The sequence below is a fragment of the Globicephala melas genome, chromosome 20 (assembly GCF_963455315.2).
Source record: "Globicephala melas chromosome 20, mGloMel1.2, whole genome shotgun sequence".
NCBI classification, from domain to species: Eukaryota; Metazoa; Chordata; class Mammalia; order Artiodactyla; family Delphinidae; genus Globicephala; species Globicephala melas.
The window spans coordinates 7363413-7383822 of NC_083333.1; the positions used below are offsets into that span (position 1 = coordinate 7363413).

The window sequence follows — 20410 nt, forward strand, 5'->3', positions numbered from 1 at the left end:
GTAGGGGTGTGTGAAGACTTAAGGGCAAAGGGGAGAGGTGGGCACCTAGAAGACAAGCATGATCCAGAAACAGGAGAAACGGGGACCCCTGGAGTCAGGAGCCCTGAGGTCCAGCCCCAGGGCTACATCAATCAGAATGAAGAGCTAGATAGACTATTGTTTTTTTTTTTCTGCGGTACGTGGGCCTCTCACTGCTGTGGCCTCTCCCCTTGCGGAGCACAGGCTCTGGATGTGCAGGCTCAGCGGCCATGGCTCACGGGTCCAGCCGCTCCGCGGCATGTGGGATCTTCCCGGACCGGGGCACGAACCCGTGTCCCCTGCATCGGCAGGCTGACTCTCAACCACTGCGCCACCAGGGAAGCCCTGTTTTTGATTTGTAATTGTTCTTTCACAATAATCTCGTGAACCGGAACACTGTATTTTACAGAAACTGAGACTCCTAGAGCAGGTGGAGGTGGAGCTGTCATTCGAACGCAGGGCTTGACCCCACTCCTGTGTTTCTGGTCTTGCCTGACACCACAGCTCCCTGGCTAAGTCCGGAGGGATCATGCCACTCCTCTGGGCTTTGGTTTCCCCGTCTACAGATGAAGGGTGCTCTGTAGCAGCACCCACGATGGTTGTGCGTGAGAAGGAAACAGGTGGCAAGTTCAAGGGTTCAGAGTCCCTCGGGTATGTGTGTGTTGGGGGCAGGGATAGAAGTTATCGTGGGGACCTCGGGGTACAGGAATCTGGGGGAGAGGTGGGGCGGAGAGAAGAGATGGTGACATTTTTGGAGAGCTTAACCCAGGAGCAAGGCTCAAGACTAAGGTGTGAGGGAGTGCCGGGTGAGGAGGGATGAATCGGTGAGAGCAGAGTTTGCACATTTTCTGAGACTTCAGCCCCAAGAAATCCATTCTACCTGCTCAGCAGCAGAGTAAACGAAGTGCCCAACAGCATAAGAGACATGCCCCACCTGGACCAGGGACTAAGAGGGCCGCCATCCCAGAACCTCATGCCATTCCCATCTGGGCAACATCTGTCATCCTCAGACATAGTCTAGTCTGGATAACAGGGCCCTCGTCCTGGAGTCTAGCAAGGGCCCAGGAACGTGTGCCCGTTCCCACCATTATCATGAAGGAGTCACAAGTGTAAAAGCCATGTTTCTAATTATCCCCCAATGCAATAGCCGCAGAACACAGATGGCCATGGCCTGCTAGAAGCCAGAGGGATAGTTCCTGATGGCCCCCAGGGTGAAGTAGGAATGCAGAGCAACTGGAGTGTCCCCCAGTCTCAGGTCATAGGTTGGGCATTAATAGTCACAGAGCAGGCTCCCTGAGGTGTCTTCTCCTTGGAAACAGGATGTAGCGTCAACGGCGGCTGGAGGCAAATGGTGGGAGTGGGGCTGGGCCGTGTCCACACAGCATCTGGAGAATGCTCTCTGAAGACCCCTGGGCCAGATTCTCCAGAACATCTTGATTCTGACTCTCCTCTCCGCCTGCCCCCACTTCTAGGTCCCAGAGTGGTCTAGACAAAGGGCAGGTTTCTGGCCTGTGATGGCAGGCGAGGGTAGGGGAAGATGACCTGGATGGGGCAAGGACGACCCTGGAAAAGTCTGTGGCCGTAGGTCCTCTACCACCTTCCAGCCCTTCACAAGAGGGCAGGTTGGGGGCATGGAGCCTGACCCACTAGCAGAAGCGAACCTGGGTCCAATCTTCTGCTCAGACCCTGGGACTTCCTGAGTTGGACTCCTTGGGCAGGCGGTGGGGGTGGGGGTGGGGTGTGCTGCTGGCAGAAGGACACACATCAGCCTGCCCACAACCCCTACAGAAGAGCCTGGGCGGAGGGCTCCTCCATCCTGCCTACTTAGTCACCTGCTTCTGCTGAAAGCAGGGATCCCAGATCCTCTGCCCACCCCTCAGGGGGACAGGCGATGAGATGCCAAGACTCCTGGAACCCAGTGCTATGTGGGCCAACCAGTCTCTGCAGCCTGTACAAATGGGAGCATCTCCCCCTCCCAGGCAGCCTAAGGCCCAGGGTGGCGTGACAAAGAATGCAGGCCTGTGCCAGATGGGGCATGTGCCTGGCAGGCCTGCTGGGGCGGGACTGGAAGTGTGTGGGGGGGAAATCAAGAAACGAGACGCGAGCCGGAGGGTCCTTCCCACATCCAGTGGACTGTGTAGATCTTCACTGTTGACAAACTAGCTGGTTTCACTCACACCTCAGCAACAAAAACCTGTATTTAAGGGGCCGATTCCAGAGATCTGGACTGGAGAGAGCAAAGGAGTGTGGCTAGAGGTCCCCCTGGGAGGTGGAGGATACCGCTGCCTCCTCAGGGGGCTGGGCTGGGCCCCCAGCACTCCTGGCAGTGGTAGGCAGAGCTGGCTGCCAGCTCCAGCCTCCGCCCTGGATTCACTCTATCCCGGCTCAGATCTGTGGTTGGGCTTCATCCAGGGGGCCCTCCGCCAAGAAGGAGCGAGGCTGGATCTGCAGGGGTAAAACAAGCAGTGAGCGGAAGGGGCGAGGGCAGGCTGCACTCCGTGCCTTCTGTCTCCCCCGTCCCCCAAAGGCTTCGGCTCCATGGTAGGGGTCGGCTCCTCAGCCCGTGACCTCAGGGAACCGGTGATGGGCTCAAGTCTTCTGGGCTACCCTTCCTCTTACCCACCAGCATCCATTACCTTGAAGGGTGTGCTTATCCCCACCACAGAATGTAGGTTGTTGCTATAGTAAAAAAGGAGAAACTGATCCTCAGTCTCTCGGATGTCACTAATGTCGATGTACACCTGGAGGGAAGGACAGACGGAAGTGGATCAGCTCCATGGCCCCAGGCCCCATTCAGCTCTCAGCGACTAGGTATCCAGCTCTCTGTTCCTTTCAGAAGACAGGGGAGAGGTCAGACAAGCCCCCCTGCTGGAGATGTGGAATACCTATCTCAGGAAAGGGGGCAGGTACCTGGTTCAGCCCGTCGCTGAAGGAGACCTGGTTGTCCCTGACCCAGACATACGACACGTAGTCATTAATGTGGCGCAGCCCCACCTGTGGGAGGGGGGGATCAGGCAGGTGGTCAGTGGTCTGAGAGGACACGGGACCCATGTCAAGTCCTACGGAGAGGATGGTCTCATTTCTAAGGCTGGCCATCATACCACCTGCCTCTTCCCCTTCACTGCTAGCCCCTCGATGGGCAAGGACCCTTGGGGTGGATGAGGGTAGCTCTGCAGTCTCTGTGCCCAACTCCCATGAGCACTCAGAATAGATAAACCGGTGGGGGGGTGCGACTGATGGGCTCCCTGCCCGCCTGCCACGTCACCTTGTACAGGCCAATCCAGTCCCAGGGGCTGCTGAGGAAGTCTGCGGTCAGGGAGTAGCTGATCAGCATGTCGCTCTCCGCGGTGCACGGGCTCTCGGGCAGCAGGGTGATCAGTGGGGCAGATACCAATGGCTTCAGCTACACACAGGGGCGGGAAGGGGTTGAAGTCCCACAGCATCATTCCCTTCCCTGAGACGAATGTCCTTACTGTGCCCTTGCAACGGTCAGGGTCAGTGGGGAGGGATGGAGGGGCACCCACAGGTGAACTCTACTAGGCTGCCCTTAGAGTATCAGACCTTGGCTGGCCAGCTGGAAAGAAGGGCCAAAGGCTGATCGGGGATGGCTGGCCCTGCCAGGAGGACGAGACTGGGGGCCAGCTGGGTAATCAAGCAGAGAGCCAAGTGCTGAGCAATGTCGGGGTGGGGGAGATCAGGAGCGCCGCTGGCGGGTTGAAGAAAGAAGCCAAGGAGTTGCTCGCAGGCCCTTCACGGTTCCTGACCCAAAGGCCCAAATCCAATTTGGGGGCCTCTGGTGAGAACAGCTATAGGCATGTGAAGGGACACTGTGGTATAAAGACAGACAAACAGTAAGAGGGCAGCCAGCAGCTCAAAGGAGGTGAACACTGCCTTAGTCATGAGATGGCAAGATACAAGGATGGAGGGGGCTCCCTTTGCAACCTGAGCCCAATAGGTGTAGGACAAATGAAAGCAAGTCCTATTTCACATGGTAGGTAATAAGCATAATGGAACTCAGGAGCCCCAGGGGACAGTACTAAGAGGAAATGGAAACCTACTGACAAAGGGTTTGAACACATTTTTGACGGACAGAGCCATCAACAGCTCCTAAGAAGAGCTGGGATACCTGACCCGGGAGGAAAGGCAATCATGTCCTCCCACAGGTCTCCCCTGGGGCATCTGCTGACATGAGAGCCCAGGGCGGGAGGGTCTGGGGATGTGGCCCAGCATGGCTGCTCCTCTGCCGAGTGCTGGGCAGCCCAGAAATTTACCTCCAAGTCAAAGGTGCTGGTGACAGGCTTATGGTCACTGACGCTGTACAGCATGTGGCTGACGTAGCTCCTCAGAAACAGGGTGAAGTGGGGGGCTGACAGCGTCGGGGTGTGGATGGCGGCCTGGGGCTGCCGCTTCAGCCTCCACAGGATGCGGTCGGTCCACGCGGGCTTGCGCTTTTTCTCACTGGGGGTGGGAGGAGAGGAAGAATGGGGAGAGAAGGGGTGGCAGGTGAGCAGGAAGGGACCCACGAGCTTGCTGGATGCCCTAACACCAGGGCCTGTCAGCAGTCACGAGATCACCCTGGGCCAGAGCTGGAGACCAGCATGGCAGCAGGGTGTCCAATGGAACCAAAAGTATGCTGGCCTTTGTCAGACTTAGCCAAGGACCCTCAGTAGACTAGAGGGTCACAATCAAATCGTGACTCAGAAACATCCCGTTTAAGCCTTTCTTAGTTCTTGAACAAAAGCAGCAGAACATCAAAGAAGCTGAGGTTTGGAATTTGGAGTGAGACAGACCTGAGCTGGAATTTGGCCTCCCCCATACTAAAGACGCGACCTTAGGGAAGGAAAGGGAAGCATTTAGGGAACGCTCACTACATGCCGGCAACCAGAACTATTTATTTCACTCTTCACAAGTGGAGACAATGAGTCTTGGAGGGGAAGTAACTTTCCCAAAGTCACACAGCCACTGAGTGGTAGAGCCAGGACTCAAGGCCAGGCAGCATGACCACAGAGCATGTGCCCTTAATCACCAGGCCAACCCCTCTTAGGCCTCAGCTTCCTCATCTGTAGAAAGGAGATAATAGCAGTTATGTCATAGGGTTGCTGAGATGATTAAATGAGATGAAACACAAAAAATGTTTAGCACCATGCTTCGTACAACATAAACTCTGCATATACTGGCTATTGTGATGCTTTGTTCTCAAGAGTCAAGACCTCCCACCCGTTCTTTACTCACCAGCTTCCCTGACGGGCATAAGAGAGACCATATAGCCTGGTCAGATGATTCGCTGCTTTAAAACCTTTAAGGAGTCTTCACTGCTTCCAAAATAAAGCTCAAGTCTCCGAATGTGGCTTTCAAGGTGCACAGGAGCCTGACACCCCTTGTGCTACCTTATCTCCCTCCTCTGCCCCAGACCCACCTCCCCATGGTGAATCTCTAGAGCCTCTGGGCCTCTACTCTTACAGCTTTTGCTATCTATAACTCCCTTTGTCACAGGGAGAGGCCCAGTTCCAGTGCTGTTTTTGTCATAAAGCTGTCACTGACCTCTCTGCTTCCAAAGCATTCTACATAAGTACATCTCCTATTACAGTATATTGTAGTTCACTGTTTCCCAGTCAGCCTGTCAGTTAGCGTGTGAGCTTGGAAGGTAAGGACGGACTCTTGGCATCTCCTGTGTATCCTCAGCATTAGCACAGAGCCTGTCATGCAGTAGGTACTCAAGAAGTGCTCGTGAAACCCAAAGAATTAAAAAAAACAAACCCAAGCTCATTCTCTTTCCTCAAAAATGTCCACCTAGGGACTTCCCTGGTGGCGCAGTGGATAAGAATCCTCCTGCCAATGCAGGGGACACGGGTTCGATCCCTGGTCCACGAAGATCCCACATGCCGCGGAGCAGCTAAGCCCGTGTGCCACAACTACTGAGCCTGTGCTCTAGAGCCCGCGAGCCACAACTACTGAAGCCCGCATGCCTAGAGCCTGTGCTCCGCAACAAGAGAAGCCACCCCAATGAGAAGCCTGCGCACCGCGACGAAGAGTGGCCCCCACTCGCCGCAACCAGAGAAAGCCTGCACGCAGCAACAAAGACCCAATGCAGCCAAAAATAAATAAAATTAAATCTTAAGAAAGAAATAAAATGGTTTAAAAAAGTGAAAAATGTATTTTAAAAAAATGCCCATTTATCCCCAAAAATGTCCACTTAATCATTTTTTAAAATAATTTATTTTATTTTTATTTATTTTTGGCTGCATTGGGTCTTCGTTGCTGTGCGTGGGCTTTCTCTAGTTGCGGCGAGCGGGGGCTACTCTTTGTCGCGGTGCGCGGGCTTCTCATTGCGGTGGCTTCTCTTGTTGCGGAGCACAGGCTCTAGGCACGTGGGCTTCAGTAGTTGTGGCTCACGGGCTCTAGAGCACAGGCTCAGTAGTTGTGGCACACGGGCTTAGTTGCTCCACAGCATGTGGGATCTTCGTGGACCAGGGCTCGAACCCATGTCCCCTGCACTGGCAGGCGGATTCTTAACCACTGCGCCACCAGGGAAGCCCTGCCCACCTAATCTTAACATATACAGTTTCATATGCTTATAATCAGTTTGAAATTCTATTTTTGTCTTCTGCTTTATTCACTTACTATTTTAAACAAATCTTTCTGGTATACTTCCATCACTTCAATAGCAATATGGTTTTCCAGCAATAGAGGCAGAATGGTGCCTCGGTGGTGAACTGACTCTAGTATCAGAGACCAGTTGGGGGAAGGTTTTGCCCCTGTTAATTAAGAGCTATGCGGTTCCAGGTTAGTGAATCTGGGGAGTGGTGCCTTTGGAGAGGGCACGGAAGCTCCTTCCCCTTCCCCAAACCTTGTCCTATACATCTCTTCCATCTGCCTGCTTCTGAGTTATATCCTTTTACAACAAACCAGTAACTTAGTTTAAAAAAAAGCTCTGCCCTTGGGCAAGTGACTTCATCACTCCAAACCTCAGTTTCTTCCACTCTTAAGATGGGGTGCTAACAGTGCTTACTTCAAAGAAACATTGTCGAGGGAGTGGTCAAGAAGTGGGAACTGGCTAAACCACCTCTGCTCGGGGCTCCTGGGTTGTTTGAATCCTTCACTCTTCTGAGAAGTGTTCAGGGGATAATCGGAATGTGGTATTCCCATCCCAGAGACAACAGACACTCAATCTCCAAACCAATCTTGGACATTCAGTGCCTAGCAATTCTTAAAACTTGGTAATGAACCACATGAATGTACCACTCTCCCTTTCAAAGCATCCTCCCCGCCTCCACTTCCCTATTATGGTCAAGAGCCCATACTTGCTGTCCCGTCAGGATCCTCCCCAAGTCCTGACCACAGCCTGACTCTCCTTCCCCCTCAGTACCTCAGCTTGGCTCTGCTTCCTCCTTGGGACTTCAGCCTGTCTCCCTTTCCTCCTTTTCCATGGACTGGTCCACACTCATCACTGCGCACCTGTATTGTTCATTCTTTCAGTGAGCTTTACTGAGCCCTTATTATACGCCAGGCAACTGGGGATCTGCTAAATGGGATTGTCAAAGTCGTTGACGAGCTCGTTTAACACACAAGAGGAACAAATAAGCAAAATAAATATGTACCAACTAAATATTATACATTTCCCCCAGTTCTCCATTCCTAATAATAACTAAACACGGGGTCCTTCTGTGCATCAGACTGTTCCAATCCTTCCAACACTGGAAGAATGCCACGGGTCACATTCTCCTTCTTCTCCAGGACACTGAAGTTGAGCGAGGTCACCCTATGCAGGTGGGAGCTGGGTGCCTGCCCACGTTGCTGACTAGAGAGTCAGTGCTCCTTCCACTGCACCCGTCTCCTCCAGCTTGCCAGTGGTGGCCGATTCCCACTGTGTGTCACCAGAGCCGGGTCTCACTAATGCTTTTATTTTTTAATAAATTTATTTACTTATTTATTTTATTTTTGGTCATGTTGGGCCTTCATTGCTGTGAGCAGGGGCTACTCTTCGTTGCGGAGCATGGGCTGTAGGCATAGGCGTGCGGGCTTCAGTAGTTGTGGCTCGCGGGCTCTAGAGCACAGGCTCAGTAGTTGTGGCGCACAGATTTAGTTGCTCCGTGGCACGTGGCATCTTCCTGGACCAGGGCTTGAACCTGTGTCCCCTGCATTGGCAGGCTGATACTTAACCACTGCGCCACCAGGGAAGTCCCATCACTAATGCTTTTTTTGGCTGAATGGTCGTGACTGAGTACAAGAATTATATCTGGAGATTACAGGCACACCTCGTTTCCTTGTGTTTCGCTTTTCTTGTACTGCGCCGATATTGTGATTTTTACAAATTGAACGTTTGTGGCAACACTGCATCGAGCAAGACCATTAGCACAATTTTTCAAACAGCATTTGTTCCCTTCATGTCTCTGAGTCACATTTTGGTAGTTCTTACAATATTTCAAGCTTTTTCATTATTGTTGTAATTGTTACAGTGATCTGTGATCCTTGATGTTACTATTGCAAAAAAAATGACGACTTGCTGAAGGCTAAGATGATGGTTAGCATTTTTTTACCAATAAAGTATTTTTAAATTAAGGTATGTACATTTTTTTTAGATATAATGCTATTGCACACTCAACAGACTACAGTATAGTGTAAACATAACTTTTTTTTTTTCAAACATAACTTTTTTATGTATCAGGAAACCAAAACATTTGTGTGACTCTCTTTATTGTGATATTCGCCTTACTGCGGTGGTCTGGAACCAAACCCGCAATCTCTCTCAGGTATGCCTGTAGTATGTCTTTACTTTCTAAAAATTAAAACCAAATAGCTCTGCAGGATTCTCCTGGCTTAAGAGCCTAGAAAACTTGAGCCAGTGTACTAACCCAAAAGTAGTGATGTGTTCCATTTTTGGGTCTGAGAGCACTTTTCCTTTCGGCTCCCTATAGATGGCTTCTAAGTGTCTCGCTGAACTCTGGACTCGAGCCTTGAATAGATTGATCATAACATCCTCTGCTCACTGCCTAGCAGAGAGGTGGACTGGGTTCCTGTCGACTGTAACAGAACCACTGCAATCCCTGACTTTAATAGGATTTCCTGCCCTCAGCCCTTTCACCCTCCCGTGTAATGGAGCTGACCTCGTTTCTCATTACATCTTGGCTCCGGGACGCTGCCGAGGCTGGGCAGAGCTCCGTACCATGCCCTGCATGCAGCTCAGTCCCTCTGTGCAGCGGGTCAACTCCACTCGAGATGCCTCTCAGCAGCGCTGCTGACTGATCAGAATGCCTGCGCTCCTTTCTGCCTCCCTGACAATAACTCTCATTGACTCCTCCTGGCTTCAGCTGCCCGCCTCCTTACCATTTGCTTTACCCTCCTTCGGCACTTCCACACAGAGTTCTGGAACCTTCTATGGGCCAACTCCTGGACTTGAGAGTGTTTATTTGGCTCTCTCACTCTGGGTGGGTCCCTCTGCTCCTTAAATACCTTATCTTTTCCTTTTGTCCTCTCAGGCTCCCAGTTTAAACATATGCCAGGCACTACGCTACACACCAGGGACGGTCATAAATCAGATCCAGTCTCTGTGCACTGGGCATTCATAGCACAGCAAGAAAGGCACACTGTGTCTTAAAAGCAACACTGAAAGCATGGTGTGTGCAAGGCTTGCAGGCAGCATAAGGGCAGGAGAGAACTCTCAGTGAAATGGGCAAGGGTCAGGAAAGGCTTTTCAGATGGTTCAGATGATGTCTGAACTGGGCTTTCAGGATGAATAACAGACTGATCAGACAGGAATGTTTCTGTTCACTATGTGGGGCTCGGCCCTGCCCACCGCAGGAGCTCCCAGATGGGAGTATTTCAGTTACGATGTCCCCCCATAAGGCCCCCTGTTCCTCTCCAGACATTCCTTCATTTCCTGGGCTCCAGGCAAGGGGAACTGGATTCACACAGACTCCAGTTCAAATTCCTGCTCCGTCACTTACTCTGTTACTACCTTACTTAGATCTTCTGAGACACAGTTTCCTTATATGTAAAAAGTCAGTATCAATGGAGCCTCCCTAATGAAGATACAGTATGAATGAAGTGAAGTGATGCGAGCAAAGCACTCTGCACAATGCCTGGCCCATGGTCAGCACTCAATAATGTCAGTCACAATGTGGATTATACCTATTATGTGGAAATAATATCTGCCTTCTCCTTAGCAAGGCTTTGCTATCCCAATCCTGCCCTCCTTTCTGCTGCTGCTGGCAAGACTGGCTGTGAACCCAGAGGCACTGTGGGCTAGAGGAAGGCATCGTGGGCAACACAGTCCAGAGAATTGGGTCTGAGCCCCAGCTCCGCCATCGCTAGCTGAGCCACCTGGGTAAGACCTTGAACATCTCTGAGCCTCTCTAGGCCATCTCAGTAACTTCCAGTCTCCTGCTGATTTCCCTCCCATAACCAGGGGTGTGGGCACAGGGACACCTGGCCATACGGTCTGTCAGCAGCTCTCTTCCTGCTGGCAAGTGAGGTTTTGAAGTCAACTGGTAGAGGGTCCCAGCCCCCAAGGCCCCAGCCTGTCCCACTGAGGCCTGACAATTTCCACAGTGACTCCATTGGACCTTCATTTCCAATGGATGGCTGGGGAGACTGTCGGCTGTGGACCCGGCCAGCAGGCCAGCTGGAGCCTGACCTCCTCCCTTCTTTCTGGCTTATACTGTAGCTCAGGCTGGACCCTGTTTCCAGCGTTCGTGCCCTCTTCTTGTGTGCACTGCCCTGGCTGTGACCCGACTCTGTCTTGCTCCATACACCTGAAATGGCTCATGCTCTCCCCCTTGCTTGGTGGGGACATCGTGGCTCTGCCACACGGCTTCCAGCACTGGGCCAGCAGCTCTTCCTCTCACCCCAGGCTGGCTGTGGACATACCTACTCACCTGCTAAATCCCAGAGGCCTGCGCCGCCCTGGAGGCGCCTCCTACCTCCCTCATAAGACAGTGTTGCTAGGGGAATACGTGAAGGAGCTGCTCCAGCTGAAACAAAGAGCCTCATAACATGTAGGGGGTTCTTTTTCTTCAAAGAGATGAGGATCCTTGCCCTAAATTGGGCCAGGGACCTCTTGCCAGAGCTACTTTTGCCCCTCTGCCTAAGCCTAAGGTTTTGGTGGTCACTTAGTCCTTTCTCAGCTTCTGAGAAAAGTTTTCAGTAAAACTGCCACCTAAAGACACGAATCTAAAAATAACAATAGGGACTTCCCTGGTGGCACAGTGGTTAAGAATACGCCTGCCAATGCAGGGCACATGGGTTCGAGCCCTGGTCCGGGAAGATCCCACATACTGCGGAGCAACTAAGCCCGTGCGCCACAACTACTGAGCCTATGCTCTAGAGCCCACGAGCCACAGCTACTGAGCCCACGTGCCACAACTACTGAGCCCGAGCGCCTAGAGCCCGTGCTCCGCAACAAGAGATGCCACCACAATGAGAAGCCCATGCACCGCAACAAAGAGTAGCCCCCCGCTCGCCGCAACTAGAGAAAGCCCGCTTGCAGCAACGAAGACCCAACACAGCCAAAGATAAATAATAAATAAATTTATAAAAAAATAAATGATAAAATAAAATAAAAATAACAACAGCAGTTATCACAGTGCTTACCGGGTGCCAGGCACTGGTCTGGGCACATGCAAGGTCTCATTTAATCTTCAGTCTCATGAAATAGGTATTGTTATCATCCCCGTTTTATAGATGACAAAATTGAGACTTAAATACCGTGTCCAAGGTCATACAGTTGATGAAGGGCAGAGCTGTGCTTCTAACTACCAGATGCACTATCTCTACATCGTTCCCCATTAACTGCTCCCCTGACAACTACTACTTCACCTTCCTAAATAGTACCCGACCCACTCACAGCTGGGGCAGGGCTATGTAATACCAGTAATTGGCTGAGCCAAGCTTTCTGCCCCCTGTCTGGGTAGGATCAGAAAGTCCTGGGGAGCGGGGACAACAGGGACAACATTCTGGGGCAGGGGTTCCCAGAATGCTGAAGTACAGTCCCCTCAAGTCAGCAATCAACTGTCTTCCCTCCCCTTTGGCTCTACCTGCCCTGACCCCAACCCCTATTCCTAGTCTCCCCTTCCTGCTCTCTCTGCGGACAATCTGGGTCAGCTCCCACGGTCAGCATCTCACGAGGGGGGCGGGTGGTGCCACTCCTGAGAGGTGATGGCTGGATCTATTCCTGCTTCCCCGACACTTCTATTCGGAGGCAGCTCCCACTGCCACTAGGGCCAGCACGATCTGACTTCCCAGGCCCAGATCTGCGACAGGCTGATCCTCTCCTGGTGGAGCCCCCTCACCTGGTGTCATAGTTGCTGGAGTTCTTATCAAACTTGTAGGTGGGCGGGAAGAGCAGGGGGCCCTCCTGGAACTCCCGGAGCAGCGGGTCGTGTCTCTTGGCAATGCTGAGCTGGAGGGAAAGGCACAGTCCCATCTCCCAGCAGTCCTGCCCCAACAGCCTGGCACCACGCTCCAGTCAAGGGCTGGCACATGCCATCGCAGTGGGGCAAGAGTCAAACCCGGCCACTCCACCTCCTCACTGCCCCAGCGGCAGCCTCGGCACCCCAGCCCCCGGCGCCCTCACCCCCGGGAGATCAGCTGGATCCTTTTGCAAACATTACCCCACGGTCCCAGGGGAGGCAGCTGCCTGCCCTTTCCCAGTTCTTGGACTACAGGGACCAGGCTCTAAATTCCATCTCCCTGGCAGCCACCAGCAGACGTGTGTCAGAGGGGAGGCTGGGGTAGCCAGGGTACCCCAAAGGGGTGGTATCTCATCCTCTAGGAGGCAAGCCAGGCTGGGGGTGGGAAAGACAACAGGGACACAAGAGGGCTGGCGATGGTGCAGGGCCACAGCAGGCCGAAGCCCTTCTCGCTCCCTAATCTCATGCACACCCTGCGTCCTCGCTTCTCCAGCTGGAGACCGGGGCGGCCGGACAGGACTGGCTGCCCTACCCGCAGAGGTGAAGCCCTATTAGACCCCACCCTGCCTGGGAACAGGGACTCGGGCGGCCTGGGAAAGCAGAACAGGCACTAGAGAACCTCCCCACATCTCATGTTGACCTCCACCCACCACGGGCTCAGACCACCCTTCGCGGCCCTCCCCTCATCAGATACCTGATCCTTCTCCCACAGGTCACCGTAGCACCGATTTTTTATGGATTCCCGAACAAAGTGCAACCCAAAGTCCTCAATCCGAAAGTTCATGTCTCCAAACCAGAGAATGAGGCTTCAGAAAGAAAGGAAAGCAGGCGGCCTGAAGGTTTGTGACGAGGTCAGAAAAGGCCAGGACCACAGGGGTGCGGGAGAGCAGAAAGCTCGAGAGGTGGGTGAGAAGATCAGGTGAAGACAAGAGCAGGGCCCAACGGGACTGTTCTCACGGCCCCCACCCCGCCACCATTTAAGCCGAAGAGATGAGCCCCAAGGGGCACGCGGCAAATATGGAGCAGGCTCTAGCCCTCCCTCCTCAACTGGGCACCAGGCAAGGCTGAGAACCAGCCCTTCCGGGGACCTCAGGAACCACGAGGTTCTTCACCTGGGATGTTCGGAAGTGCCCAGAGTTTCCAGGCAGGGCAGAGGGGCCAGGGAAAGGGAAGGTGTTCCAGACCTCAGGGAGGCAAAGCTGCATAGGAGAGCAGATGGGGTGTCAGGAAAGAGGCTGGGAGAGGGTGGGAGATGGGGCGGACTGCCTCCGGCTGGGGAGCAGTGACTGGGCAGAGCGTGCTTGCCTGGGCTGGCCTGGGGGAGAGGGCAGGGGCTGCAGTTCACAACGGCATGCTCACTCGTGGTCCAGGATGTTGGGGACATCCTGTGCCTCAAAATTCTGCATCTCCAGGATCCGGTCAAAGTGCTCCAGCCGCTGGTCATTGTTGGCCACGTGGGGGGGCAGGTGGCAGTTGACGATGCTGACATAGTAGCCGTAAAACTTCAGGAAGATTTTGACACCCCCTTTGTTCCCCTGGTAGGTGGGCAAAAGGGTGGGAAGCCATTCTAGGGGGGATACACCTCTCTTTCCCCATCCTAGACCTGAGGGCAGATGGTCTCACCTCCTGTAGGATCTCCCAGAGTCAGACACTCAGCTCCCAGAGTGGCCTCTCCATCCACAGAGCCCAGCTCATCCACCTGCCATCCTAGGGATGCTAAGCCCCCCTGAGGCGGGAAGGTGGCTATGCAGGGCACTGGCCTGGACAGAGTGCCAAGATTCATTTCACCCCCTTTTTCATTTGCCCAGCTCTAAAGCCCCCAGCCCTGCCCATCCCAGTGATACGGCCCCCCAGCTCTTGACTCACACAACAGCTCAGTCCTTACCCAGTACCCGAAGAGGCCAGTGGGGGTGGATTTAGTAGAGAGGATCTGGATAAAGGGCAAATGCTGATACTTGGCAAAGATCAGTAAGAGAAGCCCCTGCATGCGGACACTGGAGACCTGCAGGACAGAGGGGCAATGGTCATTTGTGTCCCTCCAGGCCCTGTGCTGGGCGCTCTAGAGAGCCCTGATCCACATGGATGTCCTGCCCCAGGGGTCTATGGGATCTCTGCAGATGGAGTCTCAGCTACCAAATGATGCATTCTGGAAGCTAAGCAAGTTCCAGTTTCTGCTCCTGGGCTTGGGGGTGGAGGGCAGAGAAGACAAGGCTGCCAGGGACCCACTGCCATCAGGAAGTCACCGACTCCTCGGCCCTGGCCCAGGCACGGTCAGGTGCTCTTCTCCTCAGTGTCCTCCTGAGTTTCCATTGGGTACTGTGCGCCGGGGCTCAAAGAACTTCAAAGCTGCTCTATGGGACAGTGGCTAAGGGCCAGATCTGGGTTCAAATCCCAGCTCGGGCTCTTAGTATTTGATACTGGGCAAGTCTCAGCCTATCTTCTCATTAATAAAGCAGGACTCTATCTCAAAGATGCTGGATTAACTGGCAGCTATTATTTTTTTGGTTTAGGGATTCTTGAAAGTAAACGCAGGGAAGAAGCATGAGAGAGCCTTCTAGGGTGCTGAAAATGTTCTGTATCTTGATTTGACCAGTGGTAACATGTTCTGCATATACATATAAAAATCCACCTGGGGACTTCCCTGGTGGTCCAGTGGTTAAGACTCTGAGCTTCCACTGCAGGGGGCACGGGTTCCAACCCTGGTCAAGGAACTAAGATTCCACATGCTGTGTGGCGTGGCCAAAAAAAAAAAAAAGAAAATCCATCAAACTGTAGACTTAATTTCTGTATACATTATAGCTCAGTGGAAAAAAATTAAGAAAATGCTACTGAAAAATAATATAGACTGTGGGCAGTTGGTGTGTACGAAGGCCACGCAGAGGGGATGAGAGCGAGCACAGAGGACGTGTGTTCACAGATTGGGGAGAGTAGCTACCGTCCACTGACACACTGCCTTGCTCATTTAATCTGCTAGCCAACCCTTCAAGGCAGCACCGAAGGACCGAGGCTCAAGGAAACTAAGGAACCAGTAGGACTACCTGGATATTCAAAGGACCAGGACTGCCAAAATCCCTGCTCTCTGTGGCCGCGGAGGTGGGGTGGGAATGGGCCAGTGACCCTCTCTCTCAGCTGCAGGCTGTCTACACCCACCACCCGAGTAGCTATTTCCGGAGCATGAGGTGCAGAGGCCAAGGAGGAAATCCCCGGGTGGGGAGTGTGTACTGGGGCCTTCCAGGAATTATGAAACTTGATCCCACAGGCCAGGAGCTCTGGGACGGTGGAGGAGTCAAAGCAGGGGGAACCCAAAATCCAAGACCGAGGAAGGGAGGTGTGAGAAACTAGGGTTCGGCAGAGGTTGCTACAGATGTGTCCCCTGCCTCACTCTCCATCCCCGGTCTCGGTCTCTCCCCTTCGCATGCAAATATGACAATGGAAGTGGGCGAAGGGCTGGACTAAGAGGGACTGACTCCCAGGGAGCTGATAAAGATTCAGGAAGAGTTTCAAGCTGAATCTGAACCCATAGAGTGGGTTGGGGCGATGGGCTCTACCACAAAGGCACCAGCTCGCTTTGAGAAGCCGCAGGGAAGGGGGCGTGGTGCAGGGAGGATGGAGGGGGGGGTGGGGCTGTGGGGAAAGGCAGGAGGCTCGAGGGGAAGTTCCAGTGGAGGAAATGAAGTAGGAGGAGCTAAGGAAGGGACTAGAGGGAGGTGGCTGGGAGCCTAGGAGCCGGCCAAGGGGGTCAGCCCCAGGCTTCTCAACCCGTGGCTGGCAACTTCTGGCTAAGGAATAGGCTGCAGGCAGGGCTCGCCCTTCACCTCCACTCTCGGCCTGGGGAAGAAAGGTCATTTGCTTTGGGTGCCAGGCCCTCAGGCTGCTCTCCCAACCTTGGGAGGCCGCATGGATAGAATGAGCTGTGTCCATGCCGCAAGATGAGCTCACTTCCTTGGCTCAATTCCATCCTGCCAATCCCTTGCCAGTTAGCCAAGGTACAAGGAGGCCGCCAGTCTTGGAAAGGGAGTGGGTGGTGAGAGAGAAGCGGTTCTGCCCTCCGAGAAGGTCCAGCTCCAAGTCTGCAGCAAGAGGCCCGAGTGTGATGTGGAGGGAGCCAAGGGCTTGGGGGCTGGCATTTTTTAGCCTCAGCAGCAGGACCAAAACCTTGTCTGCCGTCCTCCTGGCTCTGCCCTCCTCGGGAGGACTCACAGCTCTTGCTTCAGCACCCTTAGGCAAACTAGGGTAACAGAATTAATTCTGAAGAAATCCAGTCACCCAGGGAAGGGAAGAAAGGAATTCTGGTATTTCCAGGAAGCATTGCTTCTTGGAGGTATTTTGAGTGGGAGTGTGTTTCATCCCTTGGCTGTGTAGGGCAGAAGGGTGAGATCCAGCAATCTAGAGCCTTCCTGTAGATGCTCCTATGGTCTAAAGATTCCCCAAAGAATACTGGCCCTACAGACTGAGAACCTTTTCCCTCCACACCTGTGTCCCCTCTCCTAACCTCTTCGCCCCTGAGAATTTGAGGTGCATATCCCTTATGATCAGAGGATACCCTCTGATACCAGCAGGCGAGTCGTGGGATACCTGTCAGCCTTAGAGATCATCAGTACAGCAATAAAGTGCAGAAGCCAAGAACATGGGTTATTAAGTTTGAAAGATCTGGATCTGAACCCCAGATATCCTGTGAAACCTCTGAGTCTTGGTTTTACCTGTATAATACCCATATTTCAAAAGAGTTAAGATTTTTAAATAACGCATATAAAGAGTTTGCTTATAATGCTTAACACCAAGTAAGCACTCGATAGATGGTGGCAGGTATTATGCTCTGAGATTTCAGGCTGGGCCTGAGAGTAGAGATTGGAGGCAGGGGGTGGGGTAGGCACTGAGGTGTTACTAAGCCCTGCTGCACCTCCCCAAGGAATTCTCCTAACCTGAAAAATATCAAGGTCTTAAACTAGCCCCTGGGGTTCCAGCTCAGCTCCAGCTACCTCTGAACACACAAGGCAGGCAGGAGCCCCAGGGAGCCACGTGCAACTGAGGTTTGGGCCTTTAAATAAAAGGGAAACAGCATGAAAGCTGGAGTGGGAGACCAAAGGACTAGGGATTAGTGATACGAGGTGAGACACATTTCCCAATGGCCCATGAACTTGTAAGTTACCTTGACGAAGCTCAGAGGGGAAAGCACATCCATGAAGAAACTGCTCCATGGGTCTTCAAAGGCAGTGTCAGAAAGGAGGCTCATGATCCCACAGTTCATTTCCTGCAAACTGCCCATCCCAGGTCAGAGGCTTCCCCCTGGCCCGGAGGGCGCTGCCTATGCCGCAGACATTTAGCACTGCCCTCAGCCGACTTTCCAGCCTTGGGCTCTCATGACCATGGTCTCTCCCTCCCCTGGCTGTTGACTGCCAACCCCTTGCCATTGCTGATCCAGGACAACAGACACTGCCTGGCCCTGATGCAGGCTGAAAGCTCCTGGCCTTCAGACTCCAGAGTGAGGGCGTACAGGTTACAGCGGTTCCCCACAGGGACAACTTGGGACTGGTCAGGCTTACCTGATCTCAGATATAGGGATGCGTGACGGGCCCTGCAGACACCTACCCAATGACATACACGTCCAGATTCAGGTTCAGGTTGTTCAGCTGAAGCAGATCACTGAGGTCTGGAGGGGGTGCTGCAGAGGCCACGTTCCATGTCACGACATGTATGCTGAGAAGGGAAGCCATGGAGGAAGGAGGATGAGCCCTCATCCAGGTAACAGACAGGGGGCTGCGCCTGCTAACGGCTGCACCACAATCCGCTGTAGTCTGAATGGGAAACGTGTGTTTCTGCATCTGGTGGAGGGAATAGGGCCACTGAACTACAAGCCCTTCATCTTCACCTCTGTCCCCAAAGCAGGAAATTCCCACCCTGGATTGGCTCCTCCGTGCAGGCGTACAGTTCCCTACACCTGGCAGCACTGGTGCTGCTGACACTAGGAGAGCTGCCAAAGTGGGGCTGAAGGTTTCGGAGTCAGGCAAGGGAAGGGGTGTGGATGGGGTGGACCGTCAGGAATTTATTAATTCCACCAGCCCTTCATCTATGGCTCAGTAAGCAACTTTCCGCCCCCACTCTTCAATCCATGGGATCCTACAACCACCAGAAAGATTCTGGAGGTTCAGTTTTCACCTTGTGAGAGGCCTTAGTACTGCAAGACGGGAATTTCAAAAATAACAGAGATAACAGCACCACATTTCCTTCCTCACTCATCTCTGGAGCACAACCAATTCTGCCAAGCATTTCAGAAGAGCCTAAGAAGATTCTAAATAACAGGTTTCTCAACATCTCTCTCAAGACTCTACCCTCTTTTGGGAAAAGTCATCAGTTAGATAACATCCACCTCAGCTTCACATAAACCCTAGGGAAACAACAGATCTAATCAGCAGCTCAGGGGATGGACAGACTTGCAAATCTCTTCATTTGAATAGTTACAGTAATGCTCCCAGGAAGCCCCCAGATTGTGCTGAGTACAGAACAGGCAGGGGCTACAAACCCTGCAGAGACCAAGAAGAACCACCAAGCCTCAGGTGAGTCCTAGGCACACCGTAAGGAGCAGGACCTGTAACAGTGGAAGATGCAGAATGGGGGCAGAGGGCGGAAGGAAAGGTTAGGATGTCCTTAAACATCTTTTCTCCACCAGACCCTGTTCTTAGAGGTCCATGTTCTAAAGAGCACAAATTGAAGAAATTCTTGGCCAGCTTAAAGCAACTTCCTGCCCCTCCATATGAACATCAACAAAACAATACAATAACCACCTTCCCAGGCACTCAGCCAGAGGTTCCGTGCTTCGTTTGCTTACGGTCTCCCCCTGCTGTCCAACGGAGGATTAAGAGGCAGCTCTTTTACTCTAAGGCTCCTTGTTTTCCCAGGGACCTGCTCTAAGTGGATGGAGAGCCAAAGCCGGGATTTCTTGTTCCCACTTTTAGGTCCCACGATTAGCAGCAAATCCTTGCATTGTGACCGGCACTAAGTTGGTGATTAGCGTTGTTCCTCGTTAAAGAACAAGCATGAGACCAGGCTATTATCACTTCACTAAAGGATCTTATCTAAATCTGATTTTGGGTTTCAGGAGGTCACAACGGGGTCAGGCAGACCCCATGATGTATGTGCTGATCCAAAGTAAGAACAAGGTTTCTACTCTAGAGCTAAGGGGAGAGTGCTTCGTTGTTTTTAACTTCTAACAGCCCAACACTGCTGCCTCCTCCAGAACCCAACTGGGCCACCTGCTTGGGGCGTCTAAGTGGGCAAGAACTTGGTGGCCTGAGTTTGGAGGGGGCGCGGGGTTCGACCCAACACAGCCCTCTCGATACTGGCCTGGGAGAATGTGGGAGGCCTCAGAACCAGAAGCAGCCCTGTAGGTCTGGCCCTTTCTCTCCCAGTCTGGTTCTGCCCCAGACCCGCAGCCCCGATTGGGTCGGAGGCAGTGATCCCGCCCCGAGCAGGCCGGCCTGCCCGCAGTCGCCTTCCTCACCTGAGCGTCCTGACTCTCAGCTCGGTCTGTGGGTTCATGGCCGCCATCGTCCCCACGCGGTGGCCCGGCCGGCTCGCGTCTCCCCGCCGCAGCCTGTCCTGGCCCAATCTGCCCCCCTCTGGCAGCAGGTGCCGCCGGCCAGCTCCCTCTCCCGATTGTTTTTCTTCCGGATTTAGGCCCTCGGCTTCGGCTTCCGTAAGAGGCGGGGTCTGAGGGCACGGAGGGCTCTGGGTGGCGGGCTCGGGGGGAAGAGGCGGAACTCTTCAAGGAGCGCGAAACGGTGAAAGGCTGAGGGGAAAGGGGCCTAGGGGACGGGGACGTAAGAGAGGCGTGTCCTCGTGTCACCAGACCCCGATACAACACTGCCCCGCCCAGGGGCCGGGGCGCGCCGTGGCCCAGACACCGCCCAGGCGGCTCCCAGCGTGCCTCGCGCGAGGTCGGCCTGGAGGGGCCGTCTTCCGGCGGAAGCCGCCGCCTCGCCCCGCCC

At 53.5% G+C, this 20410-nt stretch overlaps 1 protein-coding gene across 4 annotated transcripts; it reads right to left on the reverse strand.

Moving 5' to 3' along the window:
- Window positions 1-1128: 1128 nt before the first annotated feature.
- INPP5K (inositol polyphosphate-5-phosphatase K) lies at window positions 1129-20259 on the reverse strand. Of its 4 annotated transcripts, none has more exons than XM_030861865.3 (12): window positions 19924-20259; window positions 18015-18247; window positions 17575-17683; window positions 14311-14427; window positions 13785-13960; window positions 13120-13231; window positions 12306-12415; window positions 4290-4476; window positions 3284-3421; window positions 2929-3012; window positions 2655-2759; window positions 1129-2463 (listed from the first exon to the last, which is right to left on the reverse strand). In XM_030861865.3, exons 2-12 carry the CDS (start codon window positions 18245-18247, stop codon window positions 2404-2406), a joined length of 1431 nt encoding a protein of 476 aa, XP_030717725.1. In that variant the 5' UTR covers window positions 19924-20259; the 3' UTR covers window positions 1129-2403. The 4 variants fall into 4 exon arrangements, with proteins under 4 accessions (XP_030717725.1, XP_030717726.1, XP_030717729.1 ...); XM_030861866.3 differs by having other exon boundaries at window positions 18015-18122; window positions 19924-20255; XM_030861869.2 differs by lacking the exon at window positions 19924-20259 and having other exon boundaries at window positions 17575-17676; window positions 18015-18122.
- Between the last annotated feature and the right edge of the window lie 151 nt (window positions 20260-20410).